This window comes from Candoia aspera, chromosome 4 (assembly GCF_035149785.1).
Source record: "Candoia aspera isolate rCanAsp1 chromosome 4, rCanAsp1.hap2, whole genome shotgun sequence".
In the NCBI taxonomy this organism is placed as follows: domain Eukaryota; kingdom Metazoa; phylum Chordata; class Lepidosauria; order Squamata; family Boidae; genus Candoia; species Candoia aspera.
This window is the reverse complement of record NC_086156.1, coordinates 90,597,055-90,599,969: the sequence shown is the minus strand read 5'-3', so window position 1 is coordinate 90,599,969 and position 2,915 is coordinate 90,597,055. Positions and strand designations below refer to the sequence as shown.

The window sequence follows — 2,915 nt, the reverse complement described above, 5'->3', positions numbered from 1 at the left end:
TTAAAGGAGATATATTTTATTCAAATATAACAACATCACAGAGAATATATACAAATAATATATATTTGGTACAGTATATTACATCTGTATAGTATAAACCAAGGCAAGGTAAATATGTCAGTTTTTTTTCCACAACATTAACTTCTATGTAATTTTCATGTTAATCAGTTTTTCTTTCTTCTCTAATTATTACATTTAGAGAAGGTGTTTAGAATACCATGTATATTTTGGATTTTTCTGCAAAACGGTACTGTAGAAACTGTACTACACAAGCTTTGCTGTATAACTTAGACTCAAGTTCATTTCAGAAAGCCACTTAACATGAATAAATATCATCTCTATCAACTTCCATGGGATTTAATCAAGGTACAATTTTTATTGAAAAAGTGAACTACATTTGTAAAAGGGCTATGTGGAGTTTCAAATAGGTGCTTTGAGACAATGAAGCTTTGATCAAAGTAATCCTTCGAAACAATGTGCATATAGAAACACTTTCCCACTGAAATTCTAAGCAGCAACTGTGCGTGAATCCAGCTGTCAAAACAAACTTCTGCAGATGTATAGGATTTCCTTTTCACACAAAGCTGCAAGCCAAATTGAGTCAGCCCATGCTGATACTTTGATTTGAGGTGCCAAAATTGAGCATTTGATTTTCCAGTCAGGGCTGGTAAGTCATGAATTAAAAGGCTTAGGTGTGGACTAAGTATGTGAAAGAGCTGTGCAGAGCTCAAAAATGGTACTTCAGTTCAGTTACGCTTTGAAGTAGAAAGCTAAATCAAGTGATCCCAAACTCATGCTTTTATGAGAAGTGTTGAGATGGAGCATTTAGTTTTCCAGACAGGGCTGCTTAGTCATGAATTAGAAGGTTCAGGAAAAGAAAAGGACTTTTCTTGCTACTGAAAATATTCAATGTGAGAGAACAGGGCTTCCAAGTGGTATATTCTACTGCCTAGGGCTATAACTGATAACACTCACGCCTCTGCCACATGTGCAATAAACTCAGTGTCTGTCATAATATTAAACCATGTCATTTATACCATGAATCTCCCAGTAATGACTTGGCTTTATTTTATTTTGAAAGACATTTTCTTTAGAACATCTCTCAACACCTCTTTCATCTGCTCATTCCTTAGACTAAAGATGAAAGGGTTCAAGAAGGGGGTCAGAATGCCAGAGAAAATGGCCAATACTTTGTTTATGCTCATACTGTCACTCTGAGATGGTCTGACATAAACAAAAATGGAGATTCCATAGCCCATGGAGACCGCGGTGAAATGTGAGGCACAGGTACCAAAGGCCTTCTTCCTGCCCTCTGCAGATGGAATCTTGACAATGGTGCTAATTATGTAGATGTAAGATGTAGCAGTGAATGAGAAAGAGCCAAGCAGTACGATCAAAGATACAAGGAAGTCCACCAGCTCAATAAGGGTTATATCCTGGCAGGCAAGATGCAATAAGGGGGCACTGTCGCAGAAAAAGTGATTAATGACATTATGTCTACAGTAAGTTAGCCTGGCTTTTAACACAGTAGACAAGAACACTGAGAAGAACCCAGCGATCCAAGATCCAATCATCATCTGAACACAAACTTTCCCAGTCATCAGGATGGGGTACCTAAGGGGATAGCAGATGGCCACGTAGCGGTCAAAGGACATGGCAGCAAAGAGGATGAACTCTGTAGAACCCATGAAAAAATAGAAATATAATTGAGTGAAGCAGCCAGCAAAGGAAATAGTTTTCCTTTCAGACAGAAGATTGGCCAACATTTTAGGCACCACAGATGTCGTCATGAATATCTCAATGGCAGACAGATTGCTCAGGAAGAAATACATTGGGGTTTGGAGATGGCGATCAATGCAAATCAGTACAATTATGAGTGCATTTCCAAGCACTGTCACTAGATAAATAATGAGGAAAACCAGAAAGACAATGATTCCCAAAATTGGTTCAAAGACAAATCCAAGCAAAATAATTTCTGTGGCAGTGGTCTCATTTTGTGTTTCCATGGTGCAATATCTGAAGAAAACAAAGATTGAAAATTTTGAAACAGCCTGCCATAAAAGGGTCCAAGAAGGATTTCAGGATGCCAGACAAAATAGTGAATGCTTTGTTCATGGCCATATTCTCATTCTGAGGTGGTCTGACGTAAACAAAAATGTGAAATGTGATAGATGTGGATTCCTAAATAATTATCAGAAAAATGTTACATATTTTTACAATAAATAAATAAATAAATAAATAATATATTTAGCTGTATATTTGCAGTAGAGTTTCATGTTGAGATTGTTTCCAAATTTCAGAACTTGTATTATCCAATGGCCAGTTAAATGTCTTCAAGTCCACAGTCACTTGAATTAATATCTTTGGGCTAGGGGGAAAAACTGTCAGAATGTGGATATGAATTATTCCTGCAATGATTAGTTGGTAGTATATTATCTCTTTGTTTAACTGTTTTTGTCCTTTTAAATTTTGCTGGTCATTGACCAATAAATATTACTGATTGATCCCATGAAGCAAATAGGTAATGTCTCCTTATTTCCTTCTGTTCAGAAAAATGGCCAGTGAGTGTCTTCTGGAAGGATATGAAGTCAGGAAATTAGTTCAAAAAATATTTCTATTAAGCTTTTAACTTCTGCCCACTTTTCCTGGCAAAAGCTGATGTTGTTGTTGTTTATTCGTTTAGTCGCTTCCGACTCTTCGTGACTTCATGGACCAGCCCACGCCAGAGCTTCCTGTCGGTCGTCAACATCCCCAGCTCCCCCAGGGACGAGTCCGTCATTCTGTTAAAATAACTGCCATACCTGATTCTCAATATTTCTTTTTTAGGAGCTTACACAATGGAACTATTAATTGTATTATTTGGCTTTTACTTCAATATAGGCATTATTTGTCTACAAGAAAAACAAAAAACAAAT

The 2,915-nt window shown here is 36.8% G+C and overlaps 1 protein-coding gene across 1 annotated transcript; it reads right to left on the bottom strand.

The window, feature by feature from the left end:
- Positions 1-391: 391 nt before the first annotated feature.
- LOC134496553 (olfactory receptor 6M1-like) lies at positions 392-2,006 on the bottom strand. Its single transcript, XM_063302275.1, has 2 exons — positions 1,084-2,006; positions 392-464 (listed from the first exon to the last, which is right to left on the bottom strand). The coding sequence occupies exons 1-2, from the start codon at positions 2,004-2,006 to the stop codon at positions 392-394; spliced, it is 996 nt and encodes a 331-aa protein (XP_063158345.1).
- Between the last annotated feature and the right edge of the window lie 909 nt (positions 2,007-2,915).

Excerpts from the sequence above, each read along its gene's own strand:
- LOC134496553 (XM_063302275.1), bottom strand. The coding sequence starts at position 2,006 with ATGGAAACACAAAATGAGACCACTGCCACAGAAATTATTTTGCTTGGA. Across the intron at positions 465-1,083 it reads AGAGATGTTCTAAAGAAAAT|GATTACTTTGATCAAAGCTT; the intron begins GTCTTTCAAAAT and ends ATTGTTTCGAAG.